At 37.4% G+C, this 24,753-nt stretch overlaps 1 protein-coding gene across 9 annotated transcripts in view; it reads left to right on the top strand.

Annotated features, from left to right (window-relative positions):
* Positions 1 to 24,753, top strand: part of PTPRK (protein tyrosine phosphatase receptor type K) — a 587,191-nt gene that overhangs the window by 532,902 nt on the left and 29,536 nt on the right. For 4 of the 9 annotated variants that reach the window (XM_077162866.1, XM_077162859.1, XM_077162865.1 and 1 more), the window contains 3 exons: positions 10,730 to 10,868; positions 19,631 to 19,791; positions 21,518 to 21,553. In XM_077162866.1, the coding sequence (XP_077018981.1) occupies positions 10,730 to 10,868; positions 19,631 to 19,791; positions 21,518 to 21,553 (336 nt within the window). The remainder of the gene's footprint in view (positions 1 to 10,729; positions 10,869 to 19,630; positions 19,792 to 21,517; positions 21,554 to 24,753) is intronic. The other 5 variants (XM_077162868.1, XM_077162863.1, XM_077162867.1 and 2 more) reach the window with 3 other exon arrangements.

Genomic DNA, 24,753 nt, shown 5'->3' with positions numbered 1-24,753 from the left:
TAATTGAGTCCTGAGCTAAGGCAGTGAACATTAGAATGGAGAGTTAGAGATGATTTCATAGCTAACTTAGCAGATAGACTCCACTGGGTTTAAGAAGTAAGTGAGCAACTAAGGTTCCATTTTGCCCAACTGAATGAATTTAAATAAATGATAAGCTTAATGAAAAATTCATATAAAATAAAAGACTTGCCCTTCATTAAGTTACTATGTAGCAAAATAATATTTCACACATTTTTTACCTTTAAGTAGAAACCCGAAACATTTTATTGCTCTTATTAAAGTATTTCTGTCTTTTCTCTGGAAATTTATATAACATTTTGAACTCTGATTCTAAAATAAAACAAATTTAGAGAATCTAATTCTAAAAGTAGATGTCTTAAGCAGGGTAGAAGTATTTTTAAATATTTGTAATATCAAGCTATGCATTTTATTTCATAGTTCATTAAAATCTTCATAGGTTTCTGCTCTCTTACATTCCACATCAGAAATTTTCGGGTGATGTCCATAGCTTTATCAAGCAATACTAAATTTTTTTCTAGCTACCCTTAAAGCAAAATGTATGATATCTAGAGGTTTTCTTTTTTCACTAATAAAGTGCTGTCCATGCCGCACCTCTAATAGACTCTGTTTTTTATCACACAGTCTAAGCCTGGCCATGTATTATTAGATCCTATGACATGATGAAACAAAATAACATCAAAGGATCATTGATTTAAATAATACATACTTCAAGAAACCCACAAGGCTTGGTGTCCACTGTGGCAGACTATTTAATTTTTTTTTTTTTTTTTTTTTTTTTTAAAGGAAAGACAGAGAGAAGGAAGGAAGGACAGAAGGAAGGAAGGAAGGAAGAAAGGGAAACATTTTTAAACATTTTCTTGTTTTATTGTATTCTGTTTCTCCGTTTTTGTTACATGGGCTGGGGCCGGGAATCGAACCGAGGTCCTCCGGCATAGCAGGCAAGCACTTTGCCCGCTGAGCCACCGCGGCCCGCCAGACTATTTAATTTTAATAATGTGTTCTTTAAAAAACTTATCATTATATATTTATATAATAAACCACTGAGATTTTCCTAAAGCTGATTTTCAGTGTTGTCACTTCTAGTCATTATTTTTAGTTTTTATGTGATGGGCGGAAAAGGCTCACATCTAGCCCATGTCTGAATAAGATGCCAGCATCCTCTTCTCCTACCAGCACTGTGTTTCACAGTCCATAACAGCTACATAAGCAGGGGTTGCTACTGTTCTTATTTTGCAGATGAAGACATTAATTCCTAGAGTTGCTAACTTGCTCACTGTCATACAAATAGGAGAAGGAGCTAAGAATCAGAACTGGATCTTGCTGATGTCAGATCCCTGGTACCTTCATAACCCTGGAATTTCCTTGCATTTTGGTCTGGCCTTAGATGGTGGTGGAAGGTGGAAATGAATAGCCCTGTGAAGGAATGGCTGGCATAGGGGGCTTGAAATTTCTGAAAATAATTCAGAAACATAGGTACCAAATTCATCCCACCCCAGCATCCAGAATAACAGAATATGTGCCTGAGCAAATTCGTGGGTGTGATTGTTAACGAGGCAACTGATTTTCTGTATGCCAGCAAAATCTACCCTAAGCAGGCTTAGTTTTATTCTTTCATTTATTCAGCTAATATCTCTTGTGTGCCTGCTCCTTGCCAGGTCGTACTAGAATACAATGGTAAACAAAATAAATATGCTCCCTGCTGTCACAGACTTTGTCTTTGCAGCAATGGGTGGCCATTGGAGGGTTCTAATCAGTGATGTGATAAGACTGAAGTCCTAGAAATATGCGTGCTGCTAAGTGGGTTTTGATGTGCAACCGACAGAGCTCAGTCAGGGAGGCAAGATATGTAATTCTGTGTAATTTGGGTGAGAGAGGAGATTGATCTGAGTTAAGGTGAACATGGAAGATGAGAGAAAATCAGGGAATAGTAATACTTTGTAACCGATGGTATGAGAAAGAAAAATAAAGTGACTATATATCTCTGCTCATCCAGAGCAATTCTCATTTTTGCATGTCGCCCTCTCATTCGTAAAACAATCCCCTCTCACTTTTAAAGGCATTTCGACTGGATAGTAACTTACGTGGTAATTCTAGAGTCGAGGAGAGAGGAAGATGCAGAAACGATGACCAGAATTTGACCTTGAACCACTATGTAGATAGTTGTACCATTTACTGAAAGGGAAGACATGCGCTGGAGGAGGAGCTGGTGTGTTTACAGGGAGTGTCAGACATGCAAGTCAAGACATAAGAGAAGATGAATAAATGGGCCGGGAGTTCAAGTTCTAGTGCATGGTTAGACAGATGGATTTGAGATCCACTAGCATAGATGGTAAATGAGCAATGCAAGCAAAGTGAATTTGGAAAGCAAGGCAAACAAAGTGAAGAGGCCGAGGTCCCAGAGAAATTCTAAGAAACACCTAATTTAAAGGGTGGGCAAAAAAGGAGGGACTCACAGTGGAGATCTGCAAAAGGAGGCCACAGTCAAGAAAACCAGGAGATGGCCAAGTCGTGGAAGCCCCAGGTAAAGTGTGTTACAAAAAAGGAGATGCAGAAGGCAATGCCCAGTGCCATTAAGAGGTCACATAAACTAAGGTGAGAAAACTGCAAATTGGATACGGCAGCTGAGAAGTCTTTAGAGACTGGTGATGGCACTTGGGTGGGTTTGGGGTATTTAAAACTGATTGTAAGATTGGAAAGCGAATGTGGCCAATTTTCCAGAATCATAACTGAGAAGGGACAGCAACATTAATGAAATGTCTGGAGGATTGTGGAGTGTGTGGAGGACAATGTATCTCAGGCAGTGAGAAAATCACCTAATACATTGTACTTAGAGGCTCCCATCTCTAATACCCATCATGAATATGAAAGAATGATTTAGTATGATCCCAACAAACAGAATAACTTTAATTTTTAGGTAAATCTGAGAATGTGACTTTAAAAATAAAATTATTTATTTTAAATTTAAAATGTATTAAGGGCAGGCAGTGGTTGCACAGTGGTAGAGTTCTTGCCTGCCATGCTTGGAGACCCCGGTTCGATTCCCAGTGCCTGCCCATGCCCTCCCCCCCAAAAAAAAGTATTAATTAATTTTTAAATAGTGGGAGCAAGGACACAATTCAAGAAGCTACTTCAACTGCTTTTGTCAAAAATATATATCATAAATTTGCTTGGTAAAGATGAAATACTGCATTAGTTTTTCCAACTGTTTCTTGGTTTCAAAACACTAGGGGTTCTTAGGATGTTTTTTGGCAGATTAAAAATAGGTAGAGATTGATGGCACAGGAAGCATTTCAGAAAAGGATTCTCCACATTGTCTTTGTGCATGTTCATGAATTATACACGGGGCTCGGGGTGTCCTCACTAGAAGAGCTTTCTGCACTCTTTCCAGAAAACAGGAAATGCTCTCTGAGGGCTGAGGGCTACTGCTTGTGTTTCCATTAATGAATCTTCAAAGCTTGGTTAACTTTAAATAGGGTATTTATGTTCCTTGGTTCTAATAGGTCAGGAACTTAGAAAAATATGTGGTTAAAGTATCTGAAGTAATAAATTTCTACGGACATGTTTGACTTAAAAATGGTTTTAATAATAATAATAAATGTCACAGCTAAAGATCTTGGTGATCAACAGGACTAGATACAAAAACTCAAAAATGGACAGCACAATAATACCTAATTGTAAAGTAATCATGTTAAAACACTGAATGAAGCTGCATCTGAGCTGTAGGGTTTTTTTGGTTTTTGTTTGCTTGCTTGTTTGTTTGTTGTTGTTGTTTTTTATTATTACTACTTTTATTTCTTTTCTTTATATTAACATTTTATATCTTTTTCTGTTGTGTTGCTAGTTCCTCTAAACCGATGCAAATGTACTAAGAAACAATGATCATGCATCTATGTGATGATGTTAAGAATTACTGAGTGCATATGTAGAACAGTATGATTTCTAAATGTTGTGTTAATTTCTTTTTTTTTTCTTTCCGTTAATAAAAAAAATAAAAAAAATAAAGATCTTGGTGAGGATTCACAATCAGGAGAAAACAACCACCAGATCACATGTAGATAGAAAATATGATTAGCCTTCTATACTCAATTTTAGTAATTATGTTTGAGTGTTGATGAGCAGCTTTTTACACAGGGGTTGTAATCCTGACTGACCAGCACCCTTACCCAACTCAAATAAATGAACTTGGTGTTTGGGTGTTTTGGTTTGTTAAGGGCTGCTGGAATGCAATACACTAGAAGTGAAACAACTTTTAAAAAGAGAATTTGTTATGTTACAGGTTTACAGTTCTAAGACCAGAAAAATGTCCAAACTAAGGCATCCAGGGAAAGATATCTTGACTCAAGAAAGGGCTGGTGACATTCGGGGTTTCTTTCTCAGCTGAAAAGGCACATGGTGACGTCTGCTAGCTCTCTATCAGCATCTTCAAATGGCTTCCCAGGGGCCATTCTCGTTCTGCATCTCTAAAGGTCTCTGGCTGTGTGGGCTCTGTCAGCTCTTAAGTTTTTTCCAAAACAGCTACTTCTTAAAGGACTCCAGTAAGTAACCCCACCTTGAATAGGTGAAGGCACCTACTCAAAAGGTCCCACCCACAGTTGGGTGGGTTTTATCTCCATGGAAACAACTTCATCAGAAGATCCCACCCAACAATATTGGATGAGGGTGGATTTTCTGGGGTACACAACAGTTTCAAACCAGCACATAGTTGTTTTTTTAAAAACTTCTGATAATGATTCATTGAAGTCCAGTCTTGAACAATGACATATGCATTACGACTTTAAAATAATAACGGTAATTTTTTAATAGATGAGGAAAGTCTCACTATTTTGCACCCTGAATGCATTGGCAACACAGTTTCTTCATTCAAAAATTTTCCTTTTAGATTTGGATTTTCATTTCTGTATAAATGTTTGAATATTTATTAATACATCTATATTATATAACGAAACCTTTTAAAAATTCTTCATCTTCTGAACGTGAAATCATTTACCCATCACCATCATGTCAGTTTTGTTAGTTAAAACTAACCCAGGTAGTTTTAAGTCTGCCTGTTTAGATTTTCTGATGATAGTTTGCCTTTGACTCTGTAGATATTATGAAGGTATCTGCTTTTGATGGAACTTAAAAGTAGTTTTGAAGATTCTTAAGCAATATAATGTATGTTAATTATGTCATAATGTCTTTATAGAATTATGCCATAGCATGTGTTATATTGAATTAAAAATATCATGAAAAATTGATGTTATTGAACAATAATTGATCTTCCAGAAAATTTTGAAAATATGCAATTCTTTTTTTTAACTTTTTATTGTATAGTATAATATATATATGTAGCAAAGAAATTTAAAAAAGCAATCATTTTCAAATCACTCTTCAACAAGTGGTTACAGAACAGATGCCAGAGTTTGTCATGGGCTACCCTGCCATCCTCTCAGATTTTTCCTTCTAACTGCTCCAGGATATAGGAGGCCAGGGGGCTTAAGTGATTTTTTATCATCACAATTGACTTTTTTCCTTTTGTGTGTGTGTGTGAAAAATAGCATATACAAAAAAGCCATAAATTTCAAAGCACAGCACCACAATTAGTTGTAGAACATATTTCAGACTTTGACATGGGTCAAAGTTTTAGATTATTACTTCTAGCTACTGTAAAATACTGGAGACTAAAAGAGATACCAATTTAATGATTCAGCATTCATATTCATTTGTTAAGTCCTATCTTCTATGTATAATTCCACCATCACCTTTGATCTTTCCATCCCTCTCTTTAGGATTGTTTGTGCTATGGCAGTTCTAAATTTTTGATATTGGAAGGGTCTGTCACTAATATGGGGTAGGGAGATGAACTGTCTGATGTTCTGGAGAGGCTGGGCTAGGTTTCAGGGCTTATCCGGACCAAGGACCCATCTGGAGGTTGTAGATTCTGAAAAGTTACTCTAGTGCCTGGAACCCTTGTGGAATCTTATATATTGCCCTCGGTGTTCTTTAGGATTGTCTGGAATGGTCCTGGGTGGGGGTTGGCAGGTTATGATAGGTAGAAAGGTCTCCCTGAAGCTTGCATAAGAGCAACCTCCAGAAGACCCTCTCGACTCTATTTGAACCCTCTCTGTCACTGATACTTTGTTAGTTATACCTGTTGTCCCCCTTTTGGTCAGTATGGAAGTGTTGATCCCACAGTGCTAGGTCTCGTTTCATCCCTGGGAGTCCTCTCCCACACTGTCAGGGAGACTTTCAACCCTGGATGTCATGTCCCACGTAGTGGGGAGGGCAATGGTTTCACTTGCAGAGTTGAGTTTACAGAGACTGAGGCCACATCTGAGCAACAACAGAGGTCCTCCAGAAGTAACTCTTTGGCATGCCTATAGGTAGTCTAAGCTTCTCCACTACCTACATAAGCTTCACAAAATTAAGCCTCATGATCAAGGTCATGGCCCATTGATTTGGGTGTCCCTCAAGTTTGGCACAGTATCAGAGGATTCCCTGATGGTAAGGTTTAATAGTTCTATAGTCTTTCTCTCCTCCCTCAGGGGACTTTTGATTATCTGCTTAATATACTCTAGGATGTTTCTAGGCATTACAATAATCTATATAGGATTAAAAGACCTCTTTCTTATTCTGTGCTTCCTGTGTTTCAGTTGTTCAAATAGCTATACAGATAGGTTGAATTAGATTATGCACTACAGAAAATTTCAGTTCCAGACTGAATAAACCGTTCTTCTGTTGGTCTCAAAGAGTATGTGTGGTTCTAAAATACAGACACTGTCGTCCTTCCTCCGATGTTCTGAATTACTTTAACCCCAACCTGTTTGGCTTCTTTTTTATCTCTAAATATCAGATTATATACATAAAACAGCCTCTCAAAATCCAGAAATAATAATCACACTACAGACTTAATGTGTCTGCTCTAAAAGCTTACAATCTAGGCCCCTGTTTTCTTGTAAGCATTTTCTAAAGGTGGCCACACCGCTGTCATTTTTTTTTGTTTCTGGCTTATTTTGTCTCACCAAATATCCTACATGTTCATTCATGTCGTTGCATGCCTCATGACATTGTTCCTTTTTGTAGCAGCACAGCCTTCATTCATAAGTACACACCATTGTTCGCCAATCTACTTCTCCATCAGTGCATCCTTCAGCCACCTGCATTCATCAGGCATCATGTATAGGGCCCAAAGTCCACAGTCCATCAACATTCTCAATTTTAGATAATTTTATTTTTCCCAAGAGACAGAAAACTAATAAACACACCCTCACCAAATAGGAAATCTAAACCTCCTCTTAACCCTTGTCCCTCCTCCCGTTATTTACCTCTGCTGTTGCTGTGGTAGTGCTGATGGTTTCCTTTTGAACATAGCTCATAGCATGCAAAAGCGGTTTGCCCCCGTACTCTAGACTTAAACACTCTTTGTACAAGAATCTATCTTTGAAGTAATTCTTGCAAGAACTAATTCGTATTTCTGGTGTTAATCAGTGGGACACGTAGGTCGATACAACCCCTTTCCATCTTGTTCATCTTCAATATGGTAATATTACTTCTAGACCCGCTAGAAAATCACCTTTGCTCCTGTCTATTCCTTACATTGAAATTCAGCCTCATTAGCTATCTGCTCACCCATCTCTAGCTACTATGTATCTCTAAGTCCCCTGTATTCTGTATTATAAGCCTCTGATTATATCTTTATGCTGACCATAAAAGTGGAATCATACAGTATCTGTCCTTTTGTATCTGGCTAATTTCACTCAGCATTTTGTCCTCAAGGCTCATCCATCTTGTCATGTGCTTTAGGACATCATTTTTTCTTACTGCTGCATAATAGTCCATCATATGTGTATACCACATTTTGTTGATCCACTTGTCTGTTGATGGACATTTGGTTTTTTTCTATCTGTTGGCGATTGTGGGTAATGCTGGTATGAACATTGGTGTGCAAATGTCTGTTTGTGTTGTTGCTTTCAGCTCTTCTGGGTTTATACCAAGTAGTGCTATTGCTGGGTCATAGAGCAACTCGATATTTAGTTTCCTAAGGAACCGCCAAGCAGTCTCCCATAATGGCTGCACCATTGTATATTCCCACCAGCAGTGCATAAATGTCCCAGTTTCTCCACATCCTCTCCAAAATTTATAGTTTCCTGATTGCTTAATAGCAGCCATTCTTATAGGTGTGAGGTGGCATCTCATTGTATTCTTGATCTGCATCTCCCTTATAGCCAATGAAAATGAGCCTGTCTTCATGTGCTTTTGAGCCATCTGTATTTGCTCTTCAGAAAAATGCCTATTCATATCTTTAGCCCATTTTTAATTGGATTGTTTGTTCTTTTGTTGTTGAGTTGTATGATCTCTTTGTATATACAGGAAGTCAAACCTTTGTCTGATATGTGATTTCCAAATAGTTTCTTCTATTGAGTTGGTTGCCTCTTCACCTTTTGACAAAGTCTTTTGAGATGCAAAAGCATTTGATTTTGAAGAGTTCCATTTATCTATTTTTTCATTTGTTTCTTGTGCTTTAGGTATAGAAAGTATTTAATTCTTAAGTGAGATATCTGTGTCAGAAAATCACAAAGGGATGATTCTATTTACCCTCTGAAAGCCAAGTTTAACATAGAACCTGATGAGTGTAAGCTTTAATTAGTGAATAATGACGATGTTATTTGGACTAAAGTTTTCTTTTTTTGTTTTGTTTACATGTGCAGGCACTGGGAATTGAACCCAGGTCCTCGGGCATGGCAGGCAAGCACTCTTACCTGCTGAGCCACCGTGGCCTGCCCTAAAGTTTTCTTTTTAACAGCTCTACTTCAATCACGGTTTTACTCCTTGTTTGAATCAGCATTTGTGTCCAAACCATCAAATTTGAGGGTTGCAAATAATAAATATGATATTTTAGAATTCATATCCAGCTTTGGAATATATTCTACCTGTTTTCATTATTTCCAAATTATATATGTATAGACTTTAAAATTCATATATCTAGAAGTACTTCTGAAGTTGCCCATGGGAAGGAAGAGATTGCCATTGTTTTAATGCATGTTTTGATAAATTGATCCATAATGTGTAGTTTTGAACATTGGACCACCTGTATTCATCATTATGAAATTTGAAATTCCCTGAAGCCTGGATATATGGAATTTTGAGTTAGAAAGGAAAACTTCCATTGCTTCTAAGAAGAAACAAACTGAAGGCTTGCATTTCCTACTTGAGAATAATGGTCCATGGGGAGGTTTGAGCCTATCCAATTGAAAAAAGATAAATTAGGACAATTTAGTGAATTTTTAAAGTCAACTGTGTTCTCACCAATACATTTTTCAAACTATGTCTTTGCTACTGTAACTGTAAGCTACCATTTCTTTTATACAACAATATTGATATAAGACAAGCTTTTCTTTTTACTTCTTATTTGGAATTATTAGGCGTTAACAACCTGTCAGTTCCCTTTTGGGTGTAACTGGGTGGTGGGAAAACTGGAGCAGATATTTAGATGCATAGAAATGGGGTGCAGGGGAAGAGAAGTAGGGAGCTAAGTAAGTTAAGAGTGAGAAGCTAGAGAAGAAAGGATTGGATTGTAGAAGGTGAATGTTTTAAAAGGGAAATTACCAAATTGTCCACTGGAAAGAGGTGAGGTTAGATTGATAGATTCAGTTGTGTGCCTTTCAGCCAACATCTCTCGCCTCCCAATACATCCTGTGGGCATGGGTGCTTAAGGGCAGTTCCCCAAATGTCCCTGATTCACAAATCACCTGGGCTCTGGTCTCTCACAAGCCTTCTTATCAGTAGGGGCCATGGGTATGGAAGCTTTGAGGAATGCTGCTTTATAGAGAGAAGGCACGTTAGAGTTCATCTCTTTCCTTGTGCAGTTTATAATCTACCCTTATCTCTCGAAAGCTCAGTTTCTAAAAATCTGTAAAATGTAGATAACAATACTTTCCTTACCAGTTTTCAAGGTAAATGAGGTAAAAGGAAAATGTCTTCAGAGAGTTACTGGAGCTTCTAAGTTGATTAAAGTTTATCATTTTAATTGTGCGCATATTTCAGGGGAATGTGGCTTGGGGAAGAAAGTGGGGGATATAAGATTTTTTTCTTAAATCTTCATCTTCTCAAAGTTTTGTTCCCAGGTTTATCATCTGGGTTTCATTGGGCAAGAGAAGGTGAAATAGTGCTTGATGTATGTATTTTGCTTTTGTTCTGTGAAACCAGCTGTTCGTCTAAAATCTTAAATATCCCATCATAAACTCACACCTCTAGTCCTTAAACTAGGAGTTTGTTTAACTTAACTCCTTGTTTCCCAGACAGTATCTTCAACCCTGCCTTAAAGCACCTAGCCCAGCATCTTGAGTATGGAGTCGGATTGTGTTTATTGAATGAACTGATAACCAAATGAATCTCTATTTCTAACGTCATCTCTTTCCAACGGACTATTGGCCAAAAACCTTACATTCTGATTTTTAAGAACATTTGGAGAAAAATAGTTTACCATTTGCTTGGGTAGTTTTTTCTGGATTTTTGTATCATTTCTTTCACATAACAAACCAAGCTTAGAAAGCTTTCCCTAAAATCTGACTGAAATCCCTCATGCTCTATTTTAGCATTTATTTATATTTACAGATTATTTTTATTAAAATAAACAAGTCGTCTTTTTGTAGTGATTTTTGGCTGGGAATAATTTTCCTTCCTGTGATAATTAGCTGCTTTCAGTAACTTATGTTTTTGATTCATTTAGCAGCAGCAACAGAAGAACCAGAAGTGATTCCAGATCCAGCCAAGCAGACAGACAGAGTGGTGAAAATAGCAGGAATTAGTGCTGGAATTTTGGTTTTCATCCTCCTACTCCTAGTTGTTGTAATAATTGTAAAGAAGAGGTAAGACCTGATATTGTCCTGTCCCACTCACTTATCGTTTATGTTACTAGTTTTCAAACACCTCTTAGTCTCGAATTTTTGTAAATTGGGGAAAATCATAAGAATTGACTTCTAATGATATGGTCAGCATCTGTTTCTCATACTTTTAAACAATATAACCCTTATTGGTTAAATGCAATTTAATTTTGGATTTATGCTTATTCTTTTTTTCAAGTTAACTTTTAAATTGATGTAAGAATTCACGTTTCTCAAAGGCAAAGATACGTGTGATTTCTTGTCTTAAGTTTGAAGTGCTCTTTACTAAGAATGTCAGTATGTGGATGTAAAGTGATACTCGACTAGGTTCTAGGGCTTCTCTTGTGAGTGCTCTGTAGTTTTCTATATCTGGGCTGCAAATAAGGTATGAGAAAAATATAAACATTGTTAGTGAAATTGTATGTTAAACATTCTCTGACTAAAAATTTCAGCATGTAAAAATGATGTCAAAAACTTTTTTAATTGAACATCAGTCTTTTATACTGTATCAACCAATATCGCCATCTTCTGGAATTACGTGAAGATGTTAAGACCTGGAATTTAAAGTAAACTCTATTCTGTAAACTATATTGTTGAAAAACATTTCAAGTTTTTTTCTTATAGCTTTTTATAATTTAAACAGTTTCCCATTATATAAAATGTCTTCATCTGTAAAGCGTTGTCTTAGAAACCAACAGAACTCTCCAGTCTTCCCAACTGAGTATTTTGGATAACGCTACAATTTGGGAGGACTTCTCTTTTTTTTGTTTTTATACGTTAAGTATGATCCTAAAGCAGTCTTATGTATATAAGTCTAATTTATGGATTATAATGAATAATACAATAACCAATGTTGCTAACATTACATTTAAGCATATAGTATATCATTATTTTTATTTTATACTCAAAATAAAACATTGACATTATAGATAAGACTCATACTACATGTCTTAACAATTCCATCAGAGTTTATTTTAATGTATTGCCTCTTTACAATTATCCCCTGGAGATATATATGTTGGAGAAGACACATCTGCATTAGAAATATTAGGTATGCATTATAGTGTTTTGTGTTAAATTAGCTACATACGTGCTTTCCCCAATAGTGCTTTCTCTTTTTGCTGTTGTGTACCTCTGTGGTTGGGAAATACATCATATGTGAGGCAAGAGGATCTAAGCATTTGAGTAGTAGAAATTTGCCAATAAAGACCAGTAAAATCATTGACTACATCCTATTTAGATGTACAGAAATGGGGTATGGGGGATGAGAAGAGGTAAAATTGTTATTAATTAATTAAAATTATCATTATTAATTAAAATTATTCCAGTGACTTCAGGCTGGGTATAAGAGCATGGAAGTGACTTCTGATTATGCCCTCACTCAGGTAGAATTGGGGTAAATTTAACAGTTTTTTTACCATGTAATTGGAAACTTATATTTAGGATTGATCCTTGTTCATGGACTTCTGTTTTAGGAACAGGGAAAAGTTGAAACGTGAATTTCCTAAAGTACACTAAACAGACAGTAAACAAGATCTTTTTTGGGGTCAAGTGGCTCTGACAGGGCGGGCCACGGTGGCTCTACAGGCAGAGTCCTCGCCTGCCATGCCGGAGACCCGGGTTTGATTCCTGGTGTCTGCCCATGCAAAAGAAAAAGAAAAAAAGGCTCTAATAGCACTCTAAAATTAATAATATGACAAACTGTTCTTTTCTTCAGTTCATATCTTAAATGGTTGGATAAATGATCCTGTCTATTAAAATGTTTAAAGTTTGATAATTTTTCACAATTATGTTTTAATTAATTGTTTTTTTGATAGAAAGGCTAGAGCTTTAGTTTTTCTTCTTACCATCACCTCCTTTCCTAGGAAAAGTTGTGATTTTATAAAGTTCCATGTTTAAGACCTCCAATTATTATATCTAAATGACTTGAACCCCTTATTTACCTAAACAACTTTGTGATGATTTATACACATATGTAGTGCACATACTATGCAGTGTCCATGTATGATTTATTCAGAAGTATGTTTATCATACATACGCAAAAGCATAGATATGAGTTTGGATATTATCAAGTTTAGCTAAACATTTTCAGTATATAATGTAGTTTCTCTTTTAATACATTTATACTAAAAATAATGAAAAAGCATATTATTTTAGGCTCTTATCTATCTTTTCATGAGCAGTTGTTTGTCAAATAAGAATGTCCCTCACTGAGGATATATGTAGGTATATTTATCATGTTGAAAAGGGTCCATGTATTTCTGGTCGTTTTGCAAAGAAATGGTTTGAAATTCAGTTTAGTATACTTTTTCAGCTTAGGGTATATATAAAGTAACCTTTTAGGCTAAGAAAAGGGATATTGCATCTTTCAAAGCGCAGTCATTTTTTTAATTTAATTGCTGTTAATTATTTCCAAATGTATGCCATTTCTTCATTGGTTATGCATTGTATTTTAACTGTGCAGCATGACTACATTAATATTTCCAACTCCCAAAATTTGAAATTATTTTCAAAACAGTAAATGTTTGTGTTCACATGCATCTACTGAAGAAATAATTTGTGTATACGTAGTATATGGTACATATGTATAGTTACATAATATATGTATGTACCTGTGTACCATTAAGATATAATGACTTGTTTATAGAAATGTGGGTGTCATTCTTTATTTATAATATATTAACCTAATAGATCTTTCCATTTTTTATCTAAAAAAAAAAGTAATCTAGTATATGAGTTCTATACGTAGCTGTTCCATCTGTCATGCATTTAGATGGTAAAGGATGGTATTATGCTTAACTGCATGTTAAAAGGACACAATCCATTTAATTTTTCAGTTTTTTTGGCAATAAAATAAATGTCAGCATGTTATTATTTTCCCAATTTCTATTTTAAATTTTATTTTTCTGTTGCATATCTGTTTAATTGCATGGCAAAAGAACTCTAACCAATGCACGAGCAAATAGAAATGCAAACCAAGGAAACATGAATTTATTTTATTTTATTTTATTTTTAACGCACATTTTTTCTGCTTTATTGAATGTGACAGAGTCATGCTTTTCATTCACCATTGCTTCTCTTTTTCCACTGTCTGTGATTTGCTTGCCAGGAGGAGCTACTATTCTTACTCCTACTACCTGTAAGTAGAAAACGGGTGATGTACGACTTTACATGTGTTAAAGATGCAGTATCCCTTTTCAAAAAAACAACAGAGAATGTTTGCAATTTTGGTGACACTTTTAAAAAATATACTTTTCTGGACTCTAAATCTAAAAAGTTTATTCATTTCTTATTTTGCTAATCTTTTTTAAAAGGGATATTGTATTTCTCTATGTTCAGCTACTTCTTTTTTTTACAAGTTTCCAAAAGTAGCTTTAGTTATAGCCAAAAACATCATTTATTTACTTATATCAAACCTGTACCTGATCCTAGCAATGTGGTACCTCACTCATCTGATAAAGGGGAGGTGTGCGTTTAGCTTCTTAATCCCTCTCTTCATGCAGTACTGTTGCATTTGACAAAAGGAACAGAGTGAAATATTCATAGGAAAACTTCCAAAATGCTTTCAGGACGCAACTCAGGTCAGGTCTTCATGTGATAACCGCGCTCTCCACATTTCCAGGAATCCAGATGGGTTTTCACTTAAGGGTTAGAACACCTTTGGTCTGATGACTAAGGCAATCACTTAGCTCTTGTGAAAACAAACACAAAGTATTAACAAGACAGTGTTACAAAGAAATAAAAATTCTTTCCAGAGAAGAAAAGTGAGTTTGTATTATAACTTCAATAGGGCAATGGACTTGTAAAGCCAAGGCCAAGGGGTCCTCTTGTCAGCACCTACAGGTCAACACGTAGGTATCCTGTATCTCCTTTTCTCTTCTGGAGCCTGCGGGTTCTTCCTGGACTCCAATATGGAATGCTCATCTGAATGAGGTTGGAGAGAACCGTGTGTTCTTCTTCCTGAGTCGTTTTCTTTTCCCCATCTTAGATGCCAGAGTAGGTGCACCTTTGGTCTAAAGTGTGATACAGCAGAGCACTATTGAACTTGGCCTGACGAATGTCTGGTCCACTGTCAAGGCTTGAGGATTGACACAGGGTATACTTGGGTCATATGTCCCACACTATTTATATCACCAGGTAAACATAAACTAGCCTTACAGCAAGATTTGATAACAGTCTCAGCGACTATAACAGAATCTTCCCAACATTTTAAATATTATAAACATTTGGCTTCCTAAACTCTGCTAAATGAGGCAGGTGTGAAATAGCAGTGCTCCTAGCTTATTGTGATGAGTCATAACAACCTTGTTAAGTTTTGTTTGATGCAGCCAACAGTAATTAACTGTTCCATTCAAACAGTGATGGAGTACTTTCCCCCTTTATAGCCCACCCATCCATCCACCTGCAGAAGTTTATGCTGTTGGCTACTTTGAGAATTCAAGCCATGTGCACACCTGTCAAACTCAGGTAGCTGCAAAATGAATTATTTGACCATCTCGAAGTGCAGATTATATATGCTGGTTGTTGAGGAGGAGACAAAGCAGCAGACATACAGGGAACCACATAACTGTTTAATTATGGGTATGTCAATAAGCATGCCATTATCCATCACTGTATCTTTCTTTAGTAATAGAATGGGATTGTCTTTTTTGGTGGATGGATGACATTGCTATGTACTAAGCTATGTAGCATATCATGATAAAGTGAGTGTCATATTTGGGGCTGTTGACATTGTCAATAATAGAAACAATGGCAAAGAATAGCTTTAAAAGCCACTTTGAACATACCTGTTAAAGCCAACTGAATTAGAGGTTTTTAAATAAAGTAGAAATAAATTACAGTAGAACTTGAAGACTAGATATGATCTTCAAGCTAGCATTCATTGGCACTGTCATGAGTAACTGTCAGTTCTTAGTCAAAACATTTAACTCTGGCATTAATTTGTGTTTGCTTGGAGATAGCCTGAATGAAAGCCTACCTCACAGGGTTGTTGCAAGGATCATGGTGTGAGAACCAAGCTGATAACGCGTGGCTGGCAGATAGTAACAAAGGTTATATCCCCCTGTAGCATGCCAGCTAGAAGTTGTAAATCTGAAAAGTGAAGACCTCTATTGTCATAAAAACTTTTAGCTGACATGCATTTGACAGATTCGTCACTTATTTTCTTCAGTGCTGAAGTCCATGTACATTGTACATGTTTTAAAGAAAAGCCTCAAATTTTAAACTTGTCTTTTCTACTTACTCTGAACTGACCATTTTCAGAATTTCAGCATTATTTTGAAACCAAATCTCTGGTATATTATTTTCTTCCAGTTCAACCTCATATTATTTTAGAAATTAATTCCTTCTTTTTTCTTGCCCAAGAAACAAACGTGAGTTTTTTCTCAAACTATTATTTTGCTGTTTTAAACTAGAAAAATGGCAAAATAACTGTGCTACATTCACATTCTTCATCTCAAATTTATAGCAACCAATGTTTAACTCCTAGAGTAAGTAGATGCTTTATATTATACTCTAATTTATAATGTGGCAAAAAGGAAAAAAATGGAAGCAACTCTATACCATATAAGAGCTCAGGCTTTGGAACCAGGTCATCCTTTACTGTTGATTAGATAAATAACCTTGAGCAAGTTATTTAACTTCTCTGAGCCTCAGTGACTTTTCCATACATTTAGAATCCTTATGCCTTTTTCATTGGGTTGATCTGAGAATTAATTAAGGTAACAGATGAGAAGTGCCAAGCATATAACAGGCCTAATTCATCCACTCAGCAAGTATTTATTGAGTGCCTTACCGTGTGCCAGCTCTCCTCTAAATGCTAAAATAGTCAGAGACAGCAGTGGTCTTGCCCTTCGTGGAATGTGCATAGGGGAGACAGACTTAGGGTAATCGCAGTGCGTGGTGAGTGTTATTAGAGGGGAGAACTCAGAGCTGTGAAAGCAGGTGGTGAGAAAACCTCCCTGAGACAGGCTGGCAGTAACACCTCCCTGAGGCAGTGTCCTTTAGGTTGATAGAGGGTGGGTGGAAATTAGCCAGAGGTTAGTGGTAGCAGAAGGCTGGAGCACGAGGAGCCTACACCCTGTGTGAAGGGCCGGAGGATTGTCTGGAGAGTGGAAGCCTGTGGGCTAAATAGCACCCGCTGATGTCCGCATAGTGCTTCAAAACAAAACAGTTAAAACAAATTAAGACGTTTAATATAAACATCAGATCCATGGCTTCTTTTGAAAAATCAAATAGTCAGAAGCCCAGCACAGGGATCAAATGCCGTGATCACTGGAGCGAGCCGCCCCTGCTGTCCTCACCCTTCCATATGGGTCTTACTACTGACAGCCCCACGCACTGACATTCCCTCTTGGAAGCGGGCTTTTACCTTCACACCTAGAAAAAAGGGGTAAAACATTGTCCAGTGATAGAACAGATAAGGCTGCTAAAGGGTGGTGATGGCGGTGGTGGTGATGATGATGGTGGTGATGGTGATGGTGATGATGGTGGTGGTGATAATGGCAGTGGTGGTGGTGGTAGTGATGGTGATGGTGGCCGCTGGTGGTGGTGGTGGTGATGATGATGGTGATGGTGGTGGTAGTGATGGTGATGGTGATGATGGTGGTGGTGGTGGTGGTGATGGTGACGATGGCAGTGGTAGTGATGTTGGTGGCAGTGATGGTGATGGTGATGATGGCAGTGGTGATGGTGGTAGTGATGATGATGGTAGTGATAATGGCAGTGGTGCTGGTGATGGTGACGATGGCAGTGGTGATGGTGGTGGTGATGATGGTGGTGGTGATGATGGTGATGGTGATGGTGATGATGGTGGTGATGATGGTGATGGTGACGATGGCAGTGGCGGTGGTGATGGTGGTGGTGATGATGGTGATGGTGATGGTGATGATGGTGGTGATGATGGTGATGGTGACGATGGCAGTGGTGGTGGTGATGGTGGTGGTAATGATGGTGATGATGGTGGTGGTGATGATGGTGATGATGGTGGTGGTGGTGATGGTGATGATGGTGGTGGTGATGGTGATGATGGTGGTGGTGGTGGTGATGATAGTGGCAGTGGTGGTGGTGGTGGTGGTGGTGGTGATGATAGTGGCAGTGGTGGTGGTGATGAGGATGGTGATGGTGATGATGGCGGTGGTGGTGGAGGTGGTGGTGATGATGGTGATGATGGTGGTGATGATGGTGATGGTGGTGGTGATGATGATGATGATGGTAGTGATAATGGCAGTGGTGGTGGTGATGGTGATGATGGTAGTGATGGTGATGGTGGCCGTTGGTGGTGGTTGTGGTGGTGGTGATGCCCTTGTGGTGGTGGTTCTTATTATATTTTTGTCATTATTTTCTTCCCATTGTTATGAATGCCGTGATTATCGTTATGATTTATTATTTCTTTAAAAACAATCAAGGCCATCTCCACCCCCCAGCTCTCACCTCTTGCTCTTGTGTGTAGACGCCAGGACTGCTGTGTTGGTGTGTTGGGTCTCCGCCTCCTAAGGCAGAGCACTGTTATTCTCAGGGGAAAATACCCCACCCAGGGGCCACTCTCAAATTGTGGATTTATTTTCATGAAGGAAAAACCTTTGAGTGTAAACTCTATTAAATAAGCCTTTTGAAAATATTGGTCATATATTTACTCTGGTATAGATACTAACGCCAATCAGAAGAAAATATCCTACCATATAATCTAGCCGAAAATGCTATCTTGAAGCAACTAAAGAATATGTTAAAGGCAACATAAGGTGCTGCCAAATTTATAAACATAAAGAGTGCCTTTTCTTGTATATAAATTTCCTCATTAATATAATTTAAATACTTTGTATTTCTTAATTTTTTTGTTATATGTTTCATTTGCAACATTCTCATTTTACATCCTTGAAATTTAAGGTTAAAATATCAGTCTTTGAGTAGCTCAAAGTTCTAACTCTGCTGATTTCCAGATCCCATGAGCCATTTGCCCTGCCGTATTTTTAAGGCATTTCTGTAGTGGATACTTTGTCCTGTATTTCCAAAACACATTTTTAGGATTTGACCATGTCTGCAATCCAGGGTGTTGATAGTTTGTGCTTCGCATAGCAGTTGCTTTTTCTTATACGGCTTATAATTTAATCCCACATATTTATGTATCTGGTTGTGGTTGATTCTAAATATCTTCTCATTAGGTTTGGATTAGTGTTATAGGTAGATTGCTAAATATGTTAATGGTAATGATACACATTTGCATTTTTACCTAGTAATAGCATTGAGAATGAAGGATGGAACATTTCCTTGTCTGTTTTGATTGGGTGATGATAGTAAAACTTGAAAAAAGTAGTGGTTATTCCCAAGAGAAACTTCTTAAAGTTGATCACAATAATTAGTATTCTAGGAGGACAACCAAACTTTAGGTTTAGCTTTCATCTTGCTTGAACTTTCCTACAAGGGAAGTCTTTATGCTTTTAATAAAATATAGTTAAATTTTCTGACATATTTGTTTTAGCAGTAGGATGAAATACGGGAAATGCTGTGTGGTTTGCGTTAACCAGGTGAATGTCAAAATGTCCAGGTGACAAATAGCATAGTTTCATAGCAACCAAAAAATATAATTGTTTGAGTGTCAGCCTTAATTCCTGAAAGAGTGACCAGTTCTGAGCATGGTGAACCCTGTCTGTAAAGCCTTAACGGGCCGGCTGTGCTGAGCGCCTTCCCGCCGGCGTCGCGCCTCCCCCGGCCAGACCGCCCCTAAGCTCCTCTTGCATTTGCCTCGGCAGCAAGCTGGCTAAGAAACGCAAGGACGCCATGGGCACCACGCGGCAGGAGATGACGCACATGGTGAACGCCATGGACCGAAGCTACGCTGACCAGAGCACGCTGCATGCAGAAGACCCTCTCTCCATCACCTTCATGGACCAGCATAACTTTAGTCCAAGATGTAAGTCCTTTGCTAAAATGTTAACAGGTGGTATTTCAAACTCTTTAACTCCCTTTTGAGTCCCACGCATTGCCTTAGTAAGAAAGTGGGAAGGAAGAGACAGAAAATACTATTTTCAGTGTTGATCCTGGGTTTGGTTTCATGTCAAGTATATGAATTTTATTGCTGTATCCTAAGTGATGTTCTACCGTGTACCACTCACAGCCAATCATAGGTCATTGCTTTGCTTAAGTTAAAATATTCTGTTGCTGAAGCAGAATTACTTCTTGCTGGAATTTGCATAAGGTAAATTTGTGTAAGATAAAGTTCCTTTTGAGATAAGAGAAAACATAGCAGTGCTTTCTGGTAATTATTGACACTGGTAAAATTATTCTACTAAAATATTCTACTCTGGAGTCCTGGAGAATTTCAGTAATGAAACATTACCCGGGGGAAAGAGAACTCTCTGTGCTCTTAAGTGTCAGGTGTCCAGTGCAAAGTTATACTAGAATTGGGGGCTTGGCGGTGATGCTAAAATCCCTCCATCCATCCTTCCCTTCTTCCCTCCCACCATCCCCTTCACCCGTCCATCCATCTGTCCATCCATATTGAGAATGTCTAAGGTTGATCTGTGGAGTCAGAGCTTTGAGAATAGTCCCACTGAAGTATGCCTCATGGCAGATGATTTGGATAATTTGTACCACAATCGATATTACTGTTCTACCTTCAACATTTATGTGAAATTTTATTCTGTTCTATAACACGGTGTTTAATTTGCTTACAGGTTAAATTACCTGATTTTGTTTCTTTGAATCTTTCAGTAAAATTCATGTTTGAGGAAGACAAATCATGTTTATCCCATGACCATATATACATACAGAGACACCCTGCCCCAGATCCCCGAGGCTTCCTACCCCCCTGAAAAACATGTGTATGAGGAAATAAATAAGCAATGGAAGTACTATTTCCTGTTTAGCTTATAAATATATGCCAGGGAAAGGTTGAAAACATGAAGTATTTGCCAGTTTTTCAGAGAGGGAAGTTTGTTTGTTTGTTTGTTTGTCTTTCTGAAATACTCAGCTTGGTGACATTTTTTCAGTGATTATTGGCCCTAAATGCAATCCATCAATTTCCCAGGTGTATCTATACCAAATGAGTATTAAGAAATGCTATACGAATCGTCTCAGAATTTAGTTTAAATCATGATAGGGTCTTTCTGGTCTGTATTATTTTTACTTCACTATAAGTTAAATGATAGAGAACATAAAATACTATTATTGTTGAAGGTAAATTTTGCTGAAAATACAGATGTACGATCTCTAACCATTTGATTTAATACTTAATCAATGAAGGGTTTGAAAGCATTTCCTTCCCCAAACTTTGCTATCTAGTATTTTATCAGGAAGTTTGATTCAATGGCTATAAATATCCACTTAGGAACTTGAAGACATGAATCTGTCTACTAAACTTTTCTTCTAATGTTTCTATCTTTTAATGGAAAGTTGACTCTCCCTTGCTTTTGGAATTGAGTAGTGTATGGAATTATAATTAGAAATGCACTGTTCCCTGTGCTTTGAGAGAACCCGAGCTGAAAGGGAGAATTTCAACCTTGCAGGTTGCAGTCATCAAAAAATGTTTAATAGTTGTATTTCTTCAGAATGTATCCATATATTTTAAAGAAAAAAAGAAGAGTTTAGAACTCAACTCTAGGACAATGCATTCCTTCATGAGCTTTGTTTTCCCGCAGTGCCCAATGATCCGCTTGTGCCGACTGCTGTGTTAGGTGAGGCCCTAATTTTTTTGTCGTCTTTTCTTGCGTGGGTGACAGTTGTGTGTGGCCAGTGTTGTTCACAGTGCAGAAAGCAGCTTGGTTTTGAGAAGAGGCAGGCATACCCTCATCAGGGGACAGTGGTAGCCAGGACTGTCAGCTCAGGTAGATTTCAAATTAGAGGAGGTATGCTGCTTAGAGCAACATATTATTAAAATCTTAGTTCTGACAGATTGGGGAGAGAGGGGCAACTGCCCTGAGCATAAGGCCGCTGTTGGATAAAAGGTGGGTGTTTTGTGTCTTCAGGCTGGTGGAATGAACCTCATGTGCCAGCTTCAAGTGCCAATCACCGCCTGAATATTTAGCTTATACGTAGAAAATCTACTTGGCAGAAAGGGATTGTCTAACTCTTGCTAAATCTTAACTAAAGAATACATTTACAGCCGAAGATTAGGAATGTGGGCATTTGTTATGTTTTTTTTACTTTACTATGAATTTATAAATGCAGGTGAAGTTGGTAGAACCTTGATACTGGATTTTGTGCTCTGTATGAACTTTATGTGATCAGCAGTTTATTTGGAGAAATTTCAAACAGACCAATGGTTTCCCCATTATGTAACATTAAAGACAACTAATGTTTCTGTTAAAGCCTTTTCAGGTGTAAACTTAGGTTGATTTACTAAAATAATTACATAATTAGGAATAGAATGGATTTCATTTCAATGTATACACCATTCCTTGATTAATTAATTACAAACCAATGATTCACAACCAGCTTGCTTACATGAGCACAAGTCCCATACCAGTTTCACCCCAGTGATTTTAAACAGAGAAATGTTAGAATTGCCAGACAAATGTAACTTTAGAATTCCCAATTCTCATGTTTATTTGTATTTATTTCTTACGGACATAGAACTTTTGTGTGCATTTTACCTTTATATTTATATTATTCATATATTCAATATTCAATGACATTTTTAAAAACTTCTAAATTCACCCAGAGACATGAAAATCAAATTGAAATAAATGCCAAACAGGAACAAACAAGCATACCCCACGCAGTATGTGTAGATGCCGAGTACAGTTCATTTCATGGAAGAGCTCTGGGGATGCGGGTAAAGTCACCACAGTTTGCCACTTAGGGGTGAGAAGAGTGAAAAAAAAAAATCTGAACAGTAGAACTAATTCAGTTAGGTAAAATATACCCCTTTATTCAATAAAATAATTATTTAAACTCCTAATGTTATAATTGACATAAAGAGTATATGTTTTTAAAGAACCAGAATGTCAGCGTTCTCCGTCTCTGGCTGCCCTGTCCCCTAAATGTCCCAATAGTAACGACAGACAAGGGACCTGGAGGGCTTGTCCCAAAGACGCGTCGTGGGGGTGCCCAGGAGCTGTGGTCTCCGGGAGGCACCTGCCAACGCGACACGCACTGTAGAAACTGCAGCATCCAGTGACTACCTGTGCAGCAGCATTCAGATAAAATATTAGGGAACTCATTGGAAAGAAATAGTTGCACAAATGTAAAATTTTCTTTCTCATAATAGCCCATGGGGAAATAGCATGTAGAATTGGGGCCGCATCTCAGACCTCTCTGGAACCACAATATAAACTCTAAAAAATACCTTCCATCCTTGCTTCTGCCTCTGTGAAACAGAGTTGCTATAAAGAGAAAATAAGAAAGTGTATGTGAAAGATTTTACAAACTATTAAGTTTAAGAGGTTATTGTAGTAATTTCCCTCTCAAAAGGATGGTTATGTTTAAGGAAGGCTAGAGTTAGAAGATGTGTTTGCATATACAACCCTATGTATTTTATTTCATTTTTAAGTCAGGCTTTTTCTTTAACTTTAAATCTAAATCTGTCATTAATCATATTCATGTAGAAATGAGTTGTTGCATTTTTCATCCTTGGGATCATGGTGTTTATAGTTATTTTGCATCCAATTGATTTTGCATTTATGAAGCAGTTTTTGGAGTCACTTCAAATATTGCTTAATGTTGAATCTCACCATTTTAAGAGGGACTTAGAAACTTTTCGTATTGATTCATGTTTTTGTTTCCTTTGTGTTTTACTGCTCCATTGGGTTAAAGTCCCTATAACTGGTAAGTGCATTGCAAAGAACTCTAGAAAATCTTTCAGTCGAGGAAATATTTGAAATGATTGTTCTTAAATATGTAATAAGGCTGATGATTAGCATATGTATGCGCATTGCTGGTTATATTATTAGGCAGTTTAATGAGGTGGAAATGTATTGAGGTTATTAATTCACATGTGATTCGTTTAAAGACTTTATCGCTCATGTACTACTGTATTAAAGCTTAATATAAACCTGCAGACACTGTCTATGTCATATTGGGACACAGCCATATGTAAGATTTGAAGTATGGGTGAAGCCTGTTTCTCACTGAGCCTTTTTCACTGTAAACGCTCCGCTGCTCCGGCAGGCGCACTGAGCTCTCTGCCGTCCACAGCAGGCGCCTTCTGCCTCTCTAAAGTTGCCTGTTCTCTTCACTTCTCATCCTAAGCTGTGTATTCTGTGAGTGCCCCAATCATTGGCTTCTGAATCTAATTTTAGGGGGCGGTGAGTCTATTCTTTATGTCAGTCTATTGATTGTAATAGTTTAGAAAAGGCAAATCAGTGTATTCTGATCTCACAAGAAAAAGAGGAAACCTGCGAGTCATGTTTTGCTAGCAAAATGTTTGCCTGTAAAGGGGACTGCAGAACTTGAACAAAAGTTTTTGAATTGTCTGAGTGGTTAAGTCACAGCAGAACCTACCAGGGGCTTTTTGATTCGATGTGGGATTTGAGGGAGTGAATGCAAAAAAATATATATATATATATATACGTTTAGTTAAATAAGAGGGAGTAAAGATAAATACAATCAAACTAAACTGAAGAGGCACACAAATCTGATCGTGGGGTTCTTTTCTTTTTCCCCCTTCTCCAGGAAGAAAAAATGTTTATCATGGGGACAACAATTCATTTTTTGCCATATCCTATTTGTAGAGTTGGTGATAGAACAGGAAAATGTACCAGCACTTGAAATGTGTTTAACTGTTAATTAAAATATCATTCTCTACAGTATGCATTATCATTAAAAACAAAAGTTCCCCTAAGAGTGTACTTTCTCTTCTATTAATGAGTGTAGCAGTATCATGCTTTTCAAAGTAACAGTCCATAAAACATTTGCTTTTTTTTAAAGAAAGTGG

This window comes from Tamandua tetradactyla, chromosome 5 (assembly GCF_023851605.1).
Source record: "Tamandua tetradactyla isolate mTamTet1 chromosome 5, mTamTet1.pri, whole genome shotgun sequence".
In the NCBI taxonomy this organism is placed as follows: domain Eukaryota; kingdom Metazoa; phylum Chordata; class Mammalia; order Pilosa; family Myrmecophagidae; genus Tamandua; species Tamandua tetradactyla.
The sequence above is the reverse complement of the archived record's forward strand: the minus strand, read 5'-3'. Positions and strand labels throughout refer to the sequence as shown.